At 34.1% G+C, this 17,606-nt stretch overlaps 1 protein-coding gene across 1 annotated transcript; it reads right to left on the minus strand.

The window, feature by feature from the left end:
• Nucleotides 1-1,741: 1,741 nt before the first annotated feature.
• Nucleotides 1,742-13,989, minus strand: LOC105364269 (uncharacterized). Its single transcript, XM_011502155.1, has 7 exons — nucleotides 13,672-13,989; nucleotides 9,497-10,047; nucleotides 7,529-8,218; nucleotides 6,643-7,059; nucleotides 5,468-5,731; nucleotides 3,685-4,289; nucleotides 1,742-2,953 (listed from the first exon to the last, which is right to left on the minus strand). The coding sequence occupies exons 1-7, from the start codon at nucleotides 13,901-13,903 to the stop codon at nucleotides 2,029-2,031; spliced, it is 3,684 nt and encodes a 1,227-aa protein (XP_011500457.1). The 5' UTR covers nucleotides 13,904-13,989; the 3' UTR covers nucleotides 1,742-2,028.
• Between the last annotated feature and the right edge of the window lie 3,617 nt (nucleotides 13,990-17,606).

Here is a 17,606-nt window from a genome sequence, read left to right on the forward strand (position 1 = left end):
TGTTTGTTTGTTTGTTTTTTTTGTTTGTTTGTTTTATTTTGTTTCTTTGTTTCTTTGCATTAACATATATGAGGTAGCAATAAAGAATATACATGGATTGAATCCCGCTCTCTCCTATTAATTAAAATCTTATATTTCATACTTACTCAAGCTCAGAATTCTAAAAGCACTGGGTTGCCAAACACTATTTGCCATTGTAAGTAGGTTTATTATTTTCAGCGAGCAATAATAGTTTTGTTTATGTTTTTATTTCGCTTGTATCGTTTGTTTTAATTTTCAACTCAAATCCAGTATCGAAAAATGTAAATAAAGCAGCCAGCAAAGTGGGTGTCAAAAGTGCGCAAAAATCCAGTAATCTCATACTCGTACCAAACCAAAAAGTAGCGAAAAACACGCTGAGCTAAAACCTTAAATATGAGGTTAAATGAAAAACATCACTTCAATCTATTATATTCGCTAATCAATAAACTTTATTAAAACAATAACATTTAATCAGTGTTTTGACAGTTCACTGAAAACCATAGGAGCTTTTACAAAAAGATAAAGGACTGGAGGGAAAAAATGTAAAAAAAAAATACCGATGCAGCCGCCCAAGTATATTCTTAACGATACACTCGTTCGGAATGCTTCTCGGTTATGTAAGAGTAGTGCCCGCACCTACGACATTAGTAATATCATTCAAATCGGAATAAGCTCTTTTCGACCCCGGGAAAATAGATTATGTATAGAGTCTAATTATACCATATTACACTGTACCATTCAAAAATTATCTATTACCTATGAATTTTTTTAACAACTAATAATATTATTATAAATCTATATAATACTGAAGATAAGTGTATAGTCAAGTGTATGGATAGTAATTTTCTGTACGCGTGTGGGTGGGTTTTTGTGTTTTTGTATGTTTTTGTGTGTTTGTTTGTGTGCGTGGGTGTGTTTGTGTTTATGTTTGTTTTGTTTGTTGTTGTTGTTGTTGTTGTTGTTGTTGTTGTTGTTGGTGTGAATGCGGGTGCGTGTGTGTCGATACATTTGTAACTACAAAAGTATCTCAAAATTTCATAAAACTATCATTAAGAAATAATTTTACGGATACCTTTTTATAATACCTAGTAATGTAATCGACTGAATGAATTATTTTATTCATGCGAAAGTGATTAATAATTCACTTATATAAAAACGTGTAGATATTTATAAATACCAATGAAATTAAAATTACTCTATTTAACGAGATTCGTAGAGAAACGTTAATATTGTGATATTTATTTCTTACATTCAATTGCGTATTAAACATCTTAAGAATAATCAATACACTAAATGAGTCTTAATAATAATAAATAACAATTATTAAGTGTACTAAACGATTCTTTCTTTTTTGATAATCAATAAAATTTCGATAAAATTTGTAAACCTATACAGGCAATTAATGAACAACTGATAAAATACATATGATTGTAAAATTTACACATTATGAGCAAGATATAGTATCGAACAAATATATTCCTCTCTACTTTCTAAAAGAATTTATGAATGGTACTGCATAATGTCATGAATCAACAACTAAGTAATTAGAAACAATGTTATATACATATACATATGCATATGCATATACATACACACACGCACGCACGCACGCACGCACACACGCACACACGCACGCACGCACGCACGCACGCACGCACGCACGCACACATATATATACATATATATATATATATATTTTCAACATTGAAATTTAAAATTTAATTTCAATCCAACATTACCACTCGAGAGCATTTGCAATTCTCTACGACAAACTATTCACAATCCATTTTAAGGCGATTAAAAAGATGAGGGTTAATAGATTAAAAAAATAAAATAACAATACAAGAGATTCATTAATAAAAAATAAAATAAAAAACAGGTAACATTATTATCGCCAAACTGTCTGTGGTATGACAATAAGCTCGGATTGACGATGCGCATTATACATACAGCGGAATAATAATAATAAATGCTTGGTTGAATTCATTAATTTTCTCCGCCCTTTATCTATGGCACAGTGACGATCGCTAAGAGCAGCACGAGGAAGAAGACAAGCAGGAGGCAAAATTGCGCCGTTATGTGATTAGTAATGTAACAAATGTATTTTACGGTTAGTCGAGACATATCATGTGAGGCATTGCACACCCTACTAACGCGTTCGCAAGACCTTATCTCACCTTCCCAGTTGGCCTCGCTGGTGAGGCTCGTACGGCGATTAATTGCAGCCCCATTCGGCGTGCTTTCCTTCCAATCGCCGCTGAGCTTCGCCAGCTGAACGTTACGGAAGAACACGTTGTCGTCCACGCGATCTTTCCTCTCCTCCTCCTCGTCTGCCTCCTTCTTCTCCTTATTGAGCGCCTTTTTCTCCGTCGGCATGGCCTCCGCCTCGTTGTGCCCAGTGGCAGCATCACAAATTTCTTTGGTCATTACATTTAAGCTCTTCTCGTCCACGACTACATCCTCCTTCGTCTCGATTCTCTCTGAACAGGAACTATTGCTACAATTGGAATCCTCCCCGAGTTTTTTTAGGGTGTTTAGGATCGTCGAGATGTCGCGCTTTATCGGTGACGTTTCCGTCGCCTCTTTCTTGGCTTTCTCGACGGTGTCGTTACCAATGCTATCGATCATCGCTCCGACATCGATTTTGTCAGCTTTCTCCTCGACTAACGAAATACCGGTCGCATGCTCTCCCGATATTAATACACTGGAATCTGCTTTCACAACATGCTTATTTTGGATCTCGCTCCGCGCGGGTGCGACATCGATGCCTTTCGTTAACTCGACGAGATTCTCAAGGTCTTCATAAAGCTTTTTGTACACGAATACCTCTTGATCGTGGATTGTCTCAACCTCCAGTTTTTTACTAAGCGATGGTGTACTACAATTGGAGGATATATAGCTACTGCCTCTGTCGCTGCTCCCCTTACATTCACTGTAATTGTCAACAAAAACAACAAAAATTTTACTTTATTAATGTTAATGTTATTATGAAAAAAATCGTAATTTTAATAAGTCTTATCAATCTTTCGATATACTTTTAAGGTGTTTGCATTTTTCAATGAATTTCTCCACAATATCAAATTATTTGTATATAAATTGAAAATTAATATTATAAAAACGATGATTTAATTGACATAATTAATTAAATAATCATCAGTGAATTGATCGCATACATTAATACATTGTGCAAACAAATAGTGCACTGAAAATTCATTTGGTATTAATTTTTAAGGAATTTCAATATTTTACGCTTAAGGAATTAAAATTTAATCGTACATTTTATGATTCAAATCTTGAATTATCGAAATGAAGTAACTGGATCCAATTAATTGCAACAAATAAAAATTATTTTTTTTATGCATAATCATGCTGTCAATAATCATTTGAATATAAAAAATATTAATCGTTTCGTAGGTGTCGTTAATATACTTGTTTGACAACTCGATAACTTACTCGATGGAACTAAGAATGACGCATAGATCTACATATTGCATAAATCAAAGTGATTCCTATATAAAAAAAAAAAAAAAAGTATAAATTTAAATACAATCGTAAGACTAAATTTCAATATTGTTCACACACGCTGTGAGAAACAAAACAAAAACAAACGAGCGAACAAACAAATAAACAAAAAAATGAAAAACAGAAGAGAAAGCAACTCACGCTTTTTCATCCTCGATAACTAAATTACTGTGTGGTTGTATTCGATCATCGGACGACTCGTCCCAAGAGACGTTGCTTGTATCGATGTCCGACAAAGTCTCCTTCTGCCTCGGCTCAGCCGTATATCGATATCTCTTGACGTCGAAAGCCTTTACGGGATAATTGTGCCAGTTGGCCGTCGTCACTTCCGGGTCGCTGGTCCGACGACTGAGACGCTTGACGGGAACGTCATTGCCGAAACCCTCGAGTGCCACCGAGTCCAAGATAGAGCTAGCCTGGTCCTCGCTATCGAGCTCAAGCGCTGACGACGTCGTCGGAGACGAATTTATCAAGCCGTAAAGATTCGCGGACAAGGACCTCACGGCCCGCTTCTTCCTGATACCAAATGACGGCGTCGGCGAGGTGATGGTTGGCCCATTTTGCTGAGTGTCCTTACGCAGATTACGAAATGCCAGGTCATCGGTAACGAGATTCGGCTCGCCGCTCGGTACGTAGGCTGAGCGCGAATGCTCCAGCCTCGTTGGCTGCGTGTGTAGATAATCCGAGTCCGTGGCCGTCGTTATCGGCCCAAGGGGTATTCCAAAAGGTGGCTGTGGCTCCACCACCTGTCCAACGTATTCCCGTACATCATTAGGTTTCATTAGTGTATTAGTAAATAAGCTTTACGTAGAATCTGATTGTCATAAAATTCTAATGCAAAATATATACGCGTATGGATTAACAGCTAAGGGCGTTATGAGGCTGATGAAAATTAACAATTTTTTTATGAACAACATTTGTTGCTTTTTAATAATAAATCAGAAAATAATATGTATGTAAAAAGAATTATAGCGCAAAATCATTTATGATAAAATGTAAGTCGAGAGAGGCTTTTTATCGTTGGCTTTTATTAAATAATGAAATGGGACGACAATGTTAGTATCATAATAATTGGTAAACTTCTATGTAGAAATTCGGATTTTCTGAAAATGTGAGATATTCATCATGAATATCGTGTGAAAGTTCTCGAATTATATTTAATGTAATTTGGATATTAATCGGTAGGAGTGAGCTGATCACGGATCTTATGTCGGATCTTACACAACAACGACGAATAGTTTTCACTTTCTCCAAAATACACATACCGATTGTGAAGATGAAAAAAAATGCTGAGAAAAGAAGTCGAGGCTATTGAAAGAGGCGCGAGTCGAACTTGAAGAGAAAAAAAGCATAAATTGAACTACATGAAAAATAACTTTGCATTATAAATAAGTATTCAACTTTACTTCCGTATCGTCGAATAAATGGGAGAAAACTATCGTTCGCATAACATAATAATTAAATTGCAAGTTTCCCTATTGCTTAATGACTTTCTTTTTTCTTTTTTTTTTTTTTTTAACTTCAATGTAGGTTAAATTAGCTAACGCTTTTCATAATTGCCCGTCCAATACTCTGATAATATTAAAAGCCATGTCAATTAAAATTAATCCGCTTATTATAATAGTGACACTAACGTGCGTTATAACATTCATTATTTACGGAAAACAATAACATTCTTATCTGCCTACCTGTAAATAAAAAAAAAAACGCGCGCGCATGCGTACAGATATAAATACAGATTTATTCTCTGGATAATAAAAGCGATAAATATTGATTTAATTAAACGATAAAACGCCTTCTTACGAAGTGGATTATAAAAAAAAAAAAAAAAAAAAAAAAAAAAAAAAAAAAGAAAGAAAGAAAGAAAGAAAAAGAAAAAAAAAATGAAATGTTCGTGAGTCTGTACGCTATTTTCGTATATTACCTTGAGCGTATTATTAGCATAGTGCATACTACGAAAAACCACGTCGTCCAGCGTAACGTCCGGCTCTTTCCTACGTGCTTTCCTCTTAGGATCAATGTAATGCATATCCCGTCGTGATGGTATTGGCGACGTCATTAAATAACTAATACTAGTTAATGACGAATGTCCATCTACTGACGACGGCCTTTCTTTAGGGTGCATCCTCCTGTAGGCCATGTCATCCTTCAATCTATCCGGCACCTCTGACTCCTCTTTAAAGCCACCCTTAATAATCGAATTATGTCGATAAATATATGTCGATATTCTTTATAATGAATTCGTTCTGACTTTTTGCGTATTAATTTCATCTTAAGGTAATTATTGATAATTAGTTTGACTACGTTACGTTTCCTACGCAATGTTTCCTAAAGACCACAGATTGCTCAATAATATAATACGTAAGCATGCGCATAAGCATCTTTCGTTATATCGTTTTTTCGTCTTTTCGTGATAAATAATAAATATAAAAAAAATGACATCGTAAATCTTACTACGAGACCGGACAATATGTTATTATTGCGTTAAATTAATTATCGTATAATATTGTCGTGGATAATAAGTTAGGCGAATAACTTTTTCTGATTTTGAAATAGCATTTTAAGACAGTTTCGTCGATTAAACTTTTTAAATTGTACTTAAATTGTATATTTTATATGCGATGCAAAAGAAAGAAAAAAATGAAAAGAAAAAAAAATTCAAAGAAAAAAGATAAAAAAACAAGACAATAATAAAAATTATAATGTTAATCGCGATTGCTGCTTTAAAGTGAGAAAAAAAAAGGCAATAATTTACGAGTGATTTTAATCACGTTATGACATCATTCTACGATACTTTCGGTTCAATTATAAATTTTACACTTATACACCTTTGCAATGGATTCGTCACAACTTTTAAAATAATAAAGTGAACTGCTACCAAGGCGTATTAAAGTTTTTATTACCATTTAATTTCCTAGTGGGCTTTACAAAAACATGGGAGTAAATAAAATAACAATAAAATAATGACTTGAAATTCAATCGCGAGTGAAATGCAATGTTTTCAATCAATAAAAATACACGGAGTGAGCGCTAAAATTAAATTCTTTAGCCTTAAGAGCTTCAAGGTAAGCACATAATAAAGAGAGAAATGAGACTTACTAAAGCCGAATCGCCCCATGTTTTTCGTCTCGAGATCGAGTCCTCGTTTTCATAGTTATCCGGACTCGCTGTAAATCCTTTATAATGGAACTCCTCCATAGTTCTTTGTTCGGCTCTATCTAACAGTTCCTCATCCGCCAGCTGTAGACTATTGTAAATTGTCTCTAATTCGCACATTGCCTCCTCCAAGGTTTTCAAACTCCGCCTATTATTTGGTTTTTCGCTTTCGGCCTTCTTAAACGGCTGGTGATTGAAATTTTCATAATCGTTCCTCTGCAAAACCATGGAAAATCGTGGCGGCTGCTCTAAATGTTTTGATTTATTTAAATCTAATAATGGTGATTGACTCCTAACGACCAAAGTATTTGGATCGCCAATCAAGCCCTGGAATACAATTAAGCCCAAGCTTATTATTAGCTAAGTACGGTTGCTTGGTCGTTATGCTTTAATCCTCAATTACACAGCGCTCAATTGAAAGAATTATGCATTTTTTTCAAATTACTTAGACCTTGCAACAAGATCGTTTCTCACATATATATATATATATATTACACACGTATATAGTGTATTGTCGCTCGTGAAATATAGCCACGTATATCGATATGCAGAACTTGAGAGCTTCGTAAGTTTGTAAATTCCTTTCTATTAACCGTATCATTCGTGCAGCGCCCGTCTTACATAATGTTAACGACTAATATAATCTAAAACAATCAATAATACGGAGCCAAATTTCATTCACGAGCTTTTGAATCGAGTTTTTCAACGACGAGTAATCCATTTGAACGCGTTCGATTGAAAAGCGATTAAAACATACGACTAACAACACGAAACTAGACAGACCGGCGTCCTAATCGCCATTGCGATATTTAAATTTAGCGAGACTCACCGTATTGAGAGACTCCCTCAAGGGACTTCTCGAGGGACTCGTAGGTAGATCGTACATGTGGTTCGTCGAGGAGGGCGCGACGACGCCGCTGTATGTGCCCTCGTTGATGTTCCAGACTTCGGTGTTGGGACTATAGAGAGATGACCTCGGGCTCGCGTAGTATCCGTTATCCAGGTTGCAGCTCGTCGGCTCCTGCAACCGGGGCATGGGTTGGGCCAACCTATAGTACTTATCCATCGACGCGCCGTTCGCCAGGTTCCGCGAGCGATAGTCTCTCGAGGGTGGCTTCGGGGGCGTCACCGACGATCGCCGCGGCTGCAATTCCGCATAGTTCGACGACCCGTAGTTACGCGGACGTTGCTGGCTCGGATACGCTCGGCGCTCTTTGTGCAGCTGCGTCGCCTCCATGTTCCTCTCAAAGTCATTGAAGTACTGGAGCGTCTGCTGGATTAGGACGTTCACGCCCGCCTCCTCTTGCTGCCCGTAGTAATTGCCGTTGCTCAGGCCGTTAGGTAGGTCGTTTAGCAAGCCATTGGGCAGGCCGCTGGGCAAACCGTTGGAGATGTCGTTGGGCACGCCATTGGACAGGCCGTTGGGTAGACCATTGGGCAGACCGTTGGGCACATCACTGGGCAAGCCGTTGTCGAAGCAGGGTATTGTCTGGTGATCCATGTGACCTGTGAATCGTCGAAACGAGCATGGAATTTTTAGTTAATTTTTAGCTCGACATTCCTCGACTCTGAAAATTGATGGATTTATTAAGAGATGGCTGCCCGTTCAATTTAGACGATTGATAAGTTTTTATCGAACAAATAAAGGCAAAGATCGATGTTCCGAATTGGTGAACCGCATTCGCAACAATGTATGTTCAAGCCATTTTTTTGGTTTTGTTTTGCTTCTTTTTTTTTTTTTTTTTTTTTTTTCTTTTTTTCTTTTAACGTTAAAATAATTGTAATGAACTTAATATCAAAGTTTCATTTTGATAAGTGGACATTGCGATTTAGCCAAAAATAATAAACGACCGTGAGCTTTTTAAACCAAGTTCTACAAATAAATCTTTCGATTAGAAATTAAAATCACCAACAGCGAGTGTTGTATTGTGATAATTTAATCTTGGTATATAAACAAATTTAATATACGGAATTTCATACGTACACGCAATAGAACGAAACAAATAAATATTTAATGTACACGATGTTCAAAAAGTAATCCTAGCTTGTGCTTGTATCACACTATACAAATTGGCTTATTCGTTTATTTGTTTGTTTGTTTGTTTTCCACACTGCTGCCGTTCTTAAATTATAATAGATCAGAAAATCGATTATGTTAATTATTATAAGAAATCTGTTGCACGAGGATCGAATCTCCAAAGCGAGGATTAAAAATTAAAATATTAAAAATACGCTCGTCACGAATAAACGACCGAGCTTCACGATAGAAAATCAATCGAATTTTCACGACATTATAACGATTCATTTATACGTAATAAAAAATCAAGCGCAGAACATTGATAATTTCGCGATAAGAGCATAAAGTTACATTTTTTGCAAAATGATTAAAATGATTTTCGTGTAGCCCGTCCCGAGCGCTGGCTTATAAACGAAACGCAAGCGTACAAAAAGATATTTCAACAAAGTGCTTATTAAAAAAAAATATTTTACTTCTTAGCGCGCTTATGACTAATCAAAGTTGACGCAATGGAAACAAAAAATGGGCGTAGTCCAAGTACAGTCGGATCGCGCTAGCCGCCAAAGCCACATTGTATCATCGAGGAAAGGCCATACCCGCATCTTACAAATGCAAAGTACCAGAGGTGTGTATATTTAAAACACACAAGGCCCTCTCGATACGCCTCCGCAATATATCGACATCGATAATGGCCAGAAATACTTTTCGGCCGAGCTCATCGGACCTCAGCGTACACATTCCCCGACTCTTGGTCAGCCCGTACGATCCACGTCGCGATTAATGAGCGACTCGGGTTTTGAAGTAAATCGCCGCGATTAAAGGAGAAGTGAAAATTTGCTCACCGACGCCGTTGACCAGCGCGCCGTCGACCCGAGGTACGAGGTCGATCGGCCGGACGAGCTCGGCTCTCCCGCGGCTCTCGATGCTCCTCGAGTCGGCGATCTTCCGGGAGTTCTCCGCCCCGTTGCACATCCTCTTGAGATAGCGTTCGGTCCTAGAGGCGCGCGACGTTCGTTTCTTGGGCTCGTGCCTCCACCTGCCTGCCTCGTCCCCGCTGCTCTCGTCGGTGCTGCTGTCGCTCGCCCCGAGCCGGTCGCGCTTCGCCTCCGCGCGCGCCTTCACCTTGTCCTTGAGGGCCCGGCGCCCGTCCACGGAGCCATCGCTGCTGCGCGACTGCGCGTTACTCGGCTGCTCCTGACTCATGCTCGGATGATCGCCGCCGCTGCCCCCGTTGTTGTTATTGTTGTTGACGCTCCCGCTTCCGTTGACGGCGGCGTACGCGCCGCCCTTCGATCCATGACCGAAGGCTCTCGTGCCGCCCTTGGGCTTGCCTTATAATAGAAGAAAAGGAGATCGACGTTAGTGGGATGGCGCGAGTCGGTGGCCCGCGATCTCGCGTATTTTTAGCCACGAGGAGGATCACGCCGAGGCGGCTTTTTACTCATTCGTGACCTCGGCGCTCAACGGCTACTCGGGCGCTCGTTTTGCTTTTGTGACGCCGTAGCCGTTGCCGTAGCCGTCGCCGTCGCCGCCGCTGTCGCCACCGCTGTCGCCACCACCACCGCCACCGCCACCGCTCCAGCCATCGATGTCGTATCGAGGGCGTAACCCGCTGGCGCCACTGACGTCACTGTCGCGCAGGGTGGCCGTAATCACGGTGAACGCGACCCTATCCGGGTTGAGATGGGCCGCAAAGTAGCACTAATGGAACTGTCGCGACTTGCCGATGTACTTGGCAAACGTTTTTTCTACGGGACGCCTGATTGAGGAGATAATTTTGGACGGGACGGGAAATGGGCGAATACACCCGTTAATAACCGCGCGCAAACTCGTGATTAATAACGTTATTTTGACGTTGCCGGATATTCTACTGCAGCTGCATCGATAAGCCCTTCTAATTTTAGAGGTGCCCCGGCGATTAATGCAAAACTCGGAATTTACAAGCCCTCGTTTAAAGAGGTACGAGATATGGAGCGAATAAAGCGATGGCGTGTCCACGAGTTATTCTACACAAGGCCACATTGGCATTTTGTCGGGGCAACCTCGGACGGTAAGCGAACCACCGATCATCCGGATTTGCTTTTAAGCGAATTTTCATTTCAACTACTAAAAAATTCTTAGCGTGACTTGCAATTTAATAGTCTTCTCTTTATGCAAAATAGAGTTAGACACCCGGGACCGACTTCCTGGAAAATGATGAGAAACATTGGTGTTTGGGGTGGCGGCGCATAGACGGACCGTGAGTCCATCAAAAAAAGGTCATTGGGCTGTGCTCTAATTATAGCCAACTTCGCGATCCCTGGATTTATGTCGAAAGGGTCGAGATTTGAGAATAACCGCTTGGTAAAGAACAAAGGTATCCCCACAACGATTTCAACTGGAGCGAACACGAAAGAAATACGTGTGCTAATTTTGAAACAAATTTTGTTTTACATTCAAAGTTCCGATTGTTTTTAATATATTTTAAACAGTTTATTTAAAAGTATACTGATGCTTTGCCGAAACATGGTGACATTCTAATACAGACGTGTACTTTTACTTACTACGACGTTATTCGTAATAAACAAATTATTTCATCATTCGAATACTATTTACGCAATTCGTAAAATTTTCATGATCAATTAGACAGTCACGGAAATTAGATTGTCAAAAGAACAAATAAATAATTCTTTACTTTAACTAAATCGTCGTATTTAAGAAAAGAAAAACGGATTACTCCTAAACAATATTTATCTTAATGAGAAATTATTAATAAATTTGTCTTTACGTAAACGAATGAGATTTATATTTGAAACAAATGATTTGTGTTAGTAAAATTGATCAAGATGCTTATATCAAAGAGCAGTTTATTTAAAAAGGATCAGCACGAAGTTCTAATTAAATGATACGCTTATTAAATTCGTTACGCTGATTACACAAATGTGTTTCATTAAAGCTCACAGTTTTAGGCTTTTTTTTTATAAACAGTTACCACTTTGTTGGGACACATATATCTACATAACAAACGTTTAGTTTATACGTATTTTTATTTTTTTAAGTCTTGCGTAAAATTCATAATGATAATATTTATTGATATTTTATCTTATTGACACTGAATGAAGAGCCAATGAAAAACTTTTAAACTAACACTCCTCGCCATTTTTATTAGAAATTATAATCTATATTCGCTTGAACGAGTCATAAATAATTCCCATGAATCTGTAGAATCTTTATTAGGTGACGGAATTTATCTGGGCCAAATATGTATTGGAGCTCAAAGATTACGATAGAACGAGTACTCGCGTATTGTATGCTCGATGACTTTCGATCAATTTCATATACGTATTATGTGTGGATGAAACATGAGCAATAAATAAATAAAGTAAAACGTTTGAGAACAAAGAGAAATACGTAAGAAATACGACGATATTAAAAGGTTTTACAATAAGAAAAGTAACACTACGAAGCTCGATTATAAAACAGTCTTTCTTGTACAAATAATTTCAATAATCTAAAACTGGCTAACGTAAATTCGATAAATAAAAAAACAAAAAACAAAAAACAAAAAACAAAAAACAAATTTTTTTTAACGAGTGAAGGGAACAAAGAATAAAGACATACATACGTATAATGGTGTTGAAAATGGTGAGAACTGTTTGTATTAGTGTTACATTTTCCGTGACGGTGCAAAAATCATTCTTCCTCGAATCAAACAAGTACTGCAACGTAAGCATGATTAGCAAAAATTGTCACCATAAATATGGTGAGATTAAAAATTTAAGCTCTTTATTAGGCTTTTACTAATAAGCGATTAAAAAATATACACGTACGAGAATCTCTCAAACCACGAATCAAAGAATAAAATACTCGTAAACGCTTTAACATTAATACGTTAATAATATTAATTACGATATCATGACAACTTTTTGCTTAAAAAAGCAGAGCTAGTTGAGAAATACGGTAGGACTTTTACAAAATGAGAAATAAGAATAGACAATTTCAGAACAAAAATACTGCAAAGCCGTTTGCATCATGTGAAAACCATGCTCGCTGAGAAATTTGCACAAAAAAAGTGACTCGAGCCGTAATTAAATGTGATTCCCATAAAATTAAAAGAAGAAAAACCGTAGTAAGGATGTATTACAACTAGTATAAGCAAATCTAAAAGTAAACGTCCATATCAAATTAATCCGTTAGACTTATACTGCAAAGAAATTAGTTTTCTACAGAAATTCTCTTTTGTATAACTGTTCGTTGAACGCAATTTTATCAACCTATTTTATACTGCCCGACTGTTGTTTTTCTAAAATATCCTAAACGATCAATGTTAAATCTCTTATAATAATCTAACGGACATTTGTCTGAAAAATTATTTATTATGAATTTACACTTTTCTCTTCAAAATAAGCATTTATTCTATGAAATTACAATTTTTTCGTCACATGAACTTTAATGCTATAAAATTTCTAATTACACTACTACAATCATACCACGAAATTTAAATTTATCATTGAATTAAGAGGCACAGCATCGTTAGAAGATTGAAATAATAATATATTTATAAATATTTTTGCAAATCGTACGAGACACTTAAACTTTCATATTAATGAGTAAAAAATGGTAATTTTAATATATATCTAATAATAATATCAAATAAATTTTAATTTGTATATTTGAATGAACATTCAATCTGTGCTTAATGAAAATTTAAACATTTTTACATAAGAGAGCTATACATAAATATAATTTAATTAATGGATTAAACGAAAAATGTCGACAATATATTAACTCAAAGAAACCAATAATACATTTATATTAGATTGTATATTTAAATTACATATTATATTGAAATATAAGGTTAATTAATTTAAAAAAACATATATATATATATATATATATATATATATATATATATATATATATGTATGTATATCCTTATTTGTTGAGTTTTTTCGAATTTAATTTAATAAATCTACCTTTTATTTTCCTTCTATGTCTTTTCGATAAATCCTCGAACGAGGATGAGGAACTTTGAGCGTCGAGCTTGGAAAAAACATTTTTGAAAATCCCATCTATGGACCATTTTTTTGATCTTCGTTTATCCAATGACGGAGGTGGTGTTATATTGGAAATTCTGCGAGTCGGAGGAAGTAGACTATCCTCTCTGATAGCCACAAACTTTCCTTTATTATTTTTCCACTTGTCCATTTAAAAGACTCCAGCCGGCGAGGAACAAAAATAGAACTAAAATTTCACCGAGCGGACCTGTAACATCAAAAAATAAAAGTTCTTATAAAACTAGCAATATTAACTTGATATATTCTTATTAATAAATTTAGTTGTAAAACATAAATTATTAACGATAATTTATACGAGATATTTTGCTTAAATAAATTATATTCTTTATATTAACGCATATAAATTGAAACAAAATTTTTATAATAAACATTGTATACAATTATTGCATAAATAGAATAGAGTTCATCTATGCAAATTCATAACAACGATAATTTCACGATCAATTCCCTAATTTAGAATATAAAACGCTTAAATAGAAAAACAATTTAAATGACAATAAAATTATTACTCGTGATTTTATACATTTTATATATAAAAATTGAATAGTTGATTCGTGAAAAAAAACTTTTGTGATACATCGATAATGTAAATATAAAAACAATTGATAAAAAATTATAATATAATAGGATAAATATTTATTTCTTTATAAAAAAAAAAAAAAAATGCAGTAAATAAATAATTTAGCAATTATTTCAATTTAATATGTAAATTAAGCATAAGCATTGCAATAATATATTATAGTTTAATTTTTAAGTACATATTAAATTTATAAATATATTACGTGATATTTTTGTATAAATTTTATTATTATACAAGTTATATAGACTATTTAACACATGCGTGAGGTATTTTTTATACAATCTCTATTATATTTTATAAATTGTAGATTGGAATAAAAAAAATACGTTTATCGATATAACTAAGAATGGCAATATTTTATATAAAATTAAATAAAACTAAGAAAGAATCTATGTTTTTACTCATTTTTGTATTTGACTTTTTTTTTCAACGCCTTCGTCGCTAACCGTTTCATATGATGCTACATTTATATTATTATTACTTTACAAACTCATAAAAAAAGGCCTTAAAAAATTATTCGATTAAGCCGTGTATAAGTAAATTATGTAATAGCTTTATTAAAGTACAGAAAATATATAGAAGCTTTTTCCTTTCTATACGCATAGTACGATCAGTATAAGTAAAACACTCGAGGTCAAAGTGGAAATAATACTGCCTAGCAATTTAAGTTTCAAGTAATTCCATCATACGCATATAGATAAAGCATGCGGGAAGGAGGGGAAGGAGAATTGTGACAGGATTGAATGCATAAGTGTAATAGAGACTCATATAATAATAAAAGACTGACAATTAGACACCAATTCAGTCAACCGAATGTGATTCGTAATATTCATGTCAGTACAATCAAATACTCGCGTCACATGCACAAAAGAACAATTTAGAAGTGACAACTGGTCTACTGAATTTACTCCCCGTCTAAACATTCCTTATATATTGCAATTAATAGCATTATTTGAAATGTCAAAAATTATATGAATTTATAGAACACAGCTTTATCTTAATTGACCTTGTTAACATATCATGATTGTTAAAAATTTCTTGTTATATTATATAGAAAAAAAATTTTTAAATAATTAACATTAAATATAATATAGTGTCATATAAGTCTCTCGTAAAGAAACACTAAATATACATACAAATTATAATTAATTCAAGTTATTTGTGCAATATTAATAATTATTGATAAAACGTAAACTGTAGAATTAATGTGATTTCACATCAGTAATGATCAATTAGAGCATCAGCTTATTATTATAATGAAAAATAAGTGTCGTTTACTAAATAATACTATTACAATCTAAAACTCTATATGAATATCAACATATTTTTCAAATTAAGCGAATTATCAGAAATAAAAATCATGTAAATAAATATTGTATATGAAAATGATCGAAAATTACATTAAATAGTTTCGATGACCAGCATAAGCAGTAGTAAATTTTATTTAAAGTTCTTATTAGTAAATCTAAAATTTCGTATTGCTTACTATAAATAGCATAGCAGTTAAAACAATAAATTTTTAATGGCTATTATTAATGTAACATTATATTCTTTTAGAAAATACAACTATAATTATGAATCCAAGATGAAAACTAACTTTCAATATCAAATCTAATAATAAAACATACTTTGGTAATACCTTCTTCCCATTGTAATAATTATAAAGCACTGTATAATAAAAGTTTTTTTATATCCACGTATTGTCAAACAAGTTAAATGAAATAATTATTTTATGTATTATTGTCATTAGAATATTTTCATCTTTGTATAATCATTAAACTGAGAAAAGCCGTCCGCCGATATAGAGAAATAAAGGAAAAACATTAACACATTCCAATTGCCCATTGTTCTAATTATCTCTGTATTTATCGTTATGGATGTAAAAATCGTCACTCGGCATCATTCTATGTACTTATCTTATAATTTTTATGAATTAAATACGATATCTGAAAACAGGACGACATGAAATAAACATTTCATACTTTAGAATCTCGTTGCAAAAGAGGCATTTAATCGTCGTAACGTGAGTAACTTTTTTAAAATTTTCGTCGGATTTGTCTAGTAAGAAATAAAAAATGATGCTTAACAAAGCTCTGACAAAGCCAAAAAGCAGAGGATGTCCGACGAGTCTCGTCTGACTCTCGAATATACGTGCTCTTCGCTATTCTTTTGTCCTGGTATTTGTGTGTATTTCCAAAATTACAAATCACACATTTATTTAATCTTATTTCACTATTTGCTTCGTATCTTTGACAAATCATCACATTCATTCATCTTCTTGACATAAGCGACTCTTTAAACATGACTCTATAATCTATTCTTTTTATTTAAAGATTTGGTAAATTTGGTAAATAAGATATATTTGTCCAAAATCAAGCTCACATTTCAATTCTTTAAAGTCCAACTTTCTTAATAATTATAAAATATAAAAAGACTCGTGATTATTTTAATAAACAGAATTTCTAAACAATGATACATTTAGTCAAGGTTACATCGATCCTTCCCCCCCCCCCACCCCGCGCCCCCCCCCCCCCCCATATATATATATATATATATATATATATATATCGTGCAAGCATATAATCATACAAAATCTTTCTATTTACGTTTATCCGTGTTACACTGTTTAATTAATAACAATATTAAACCAGCGAAATCTGTAATTAAAAGAAATATTTATTTGATAGTAAGAAGTATTTATGTTTTAATTTTTGAAAATTTTTAGAAAAATTGAAATTATTTGGGCAAAAATATAAAAGTAATGTTTTAGAATTGTTATAAACATGTGTATTTATTTACAAAATCGTCTCTGCGCATGTTGCATCTATGCAATGAGCATCTATTAAATAAATAATATTATTTAATGAAAAATATTTTTACTTCTAATAATTACTATCAATTAGTTTCAATAATTGCACTTGTTTTGAATAATTTACTTTATGAATTGCTTTTATTGGAAAATTCAAAATATTTATTTATTAAATTTATTAAACGTCTGTATAAAACATTGTTAAAATAACATAATATCGATATTCTTTTTTCTTACAGTTTGTATATTCAAATTAAAAAATTATATAAAAAAAAAATCACGCAAAATAAAATAAATTATCGAATATAATTTTTATAAAATTACAAATTATTATGAGAATAAATATTTTAAAAGGCATTTCAAATATTTATTTTGAATTTATAAATTAAGTGTTGATGTAATTGTAAGTAGGTAATTTGAAAATAATTCGAATAAATTATCAAA

Source organism: Ceratosolen solmsi, unplaced genomic scaffold (genome assembly GCF_000503995.2).
Source record: "Ceratosolen solmsi marchali unplaced genomic scaffold, CerSol_1.0 scaffold43, whole genome shotgun sequence".
Lineage (NCBI taxonomy): Eukaryota > Metazoa > Arthropoda > Insecta > Hymenoptera > Agaonidae > Ceratosolen > Ceratosolen solmsi.

Bases quoted from the DNA above. Each gene is read 5' to 3' on its own strand.
- LOC105364269 (XM_011502155.1), bottom strand. From the start codon at position 13,903: ATGGACAAGTGGAAAAATAATAAAGGAAAGTTTGTGGCTATCAGAGAG. The intron at 8,219-9,496 runs TAATCGCGACGT...CCATGCTCGTTT, and splicing joins TCAAAACCCGAGTCGCTCAT to CGACGATTCACAGGTCACAT. The intron at 2,954-3,684 runs GTGAGTTGCTTT...TGACAATTACAG, and splicing joins GTTATCGAGGATGAAAAAGC to TGAATGTAAGGGGAGCAGCG.